The sequence below is a fragment of the Diaphorina citri genome, unplaced genomic scaffold (assembly GCF_000475195.1).
Source record: "Diaphorina citri unplaced genomic scaffold, Diaci psyllid genome assembly version 1.1 scaffold1369, whole genome shotgun sequence".
Taxonomy (NCBI): Eukaryota; Metazoa; Arthropoda; class Insecta; order Hemiptera; family Psyllidae; genus Diaphorina; species Diaphorina citri.
In genome coordinates, this window is record NW_007378795.1 from 1 (window position 1) to 1,055 (window position 1,055).

The window sequence follows — 1,055 nt, forward strand, 5'->3', positions numbered from 1 at the left end:
CCTCTCGCGGACCACCTGAAACCTTCTCGCGGACCACTAGTGGTCCACGGACCATAGGTTAAGAATGGCTGCTTTAGAATAATGGTTTTCAAGTCAATCAGTTGGTCTTGGCGAAAAGAAAAAAATAGACTATAGGAATGGAAGAAAAAGGTTAACACAAGGATTACAAAAATAAATATGAGGAAAAATTGTGTATTTAATTAATAATTTCTTCTTTATTCGTCACTTTCAGGAAAAACTCGACAAATGGAACAAAAAAGAGGAGATCAAACTCGAAGTTCCCAAAGACGAAGAACCTCCGAAACCCAAAGCTCAGCCCGAACCTAAACCAAGAACAAGTGTTGACAAACCTGAACCAATACCACATAAAACGGACGACAACCAGCTCTCAACAACAATCGATAAACTACAAGAAGAGCTAAGAGAGAAAATGAAAAATGTGGAAGACAAGAATGAAATCATCGAGAAGTATAACGTGGAAATGAGAAAGTTGAATGAGAAAGTGAATGAGCTGCAGGGTAAACTAATCGCCAAGGAGGAACAGTTGAGAAGTAAGATTGAAGACTTGGAGAGTTTCAAGACAGCTATAAGGAACAAGAGTGTGGCAGAGACGATGAACTCCAGAGACGAGGCGGAGTCAAGTGAGAAGAAAGCTTACAAGGTGAGATATTAGATGATGCGTTTAGAAAATATTAGAAGAAAGACTACAAAGTAAAACATTAGAAATTAAATGATACCTTACAAATTACAACAAAATATTATAAGAAAGTTTACAAAGGAAAAAAAAAAAAAAAAAAAAAAAAAACAGCTTCTGATTTCCTCGAATTTGCCATCAAAAATTTTGTCAAAAGAGAACGAATGTGCCATCAAATTCATCTAGGGTAAAGGGCTCTTTAGTATGTGTGTGTCTAGGGACTATAGGGAAAGAAAAAAATCAAATGGATACTACCACTAGTCTCACGTTGATCCATTATTCCTGCCTTGGTGGCATAGTGGTCAAGACGCTCGCCTGGTAATCAGGAGGGCATGGGTTTGAACCTGGCCGAGAAATGAAA

At 37.8% G+C, this 1,055-nt stretch overlaps 1 protein-coding gene across 1 annotated transcript; it reads left to right on the forward strand.

The window, feature by feature from the left end:
- Positions 1 to 232: 232 nt before the first annotated feature.
- On the forward strand, positions 233 to 673 carry LOC108253197 (protein TonB-like; the record flags this gene model as incomplete). Its single annotated transcript, XM_017446722.1, has 1 exon — positions 233 to 673. A coding segment is annotated over one exon (441 nt), but the record flags the coding sequence as incomplete, so codon positions are not given.
- Between the last annotated feature and the right edge of the window lie 382 nt (positions 674 to 1,055).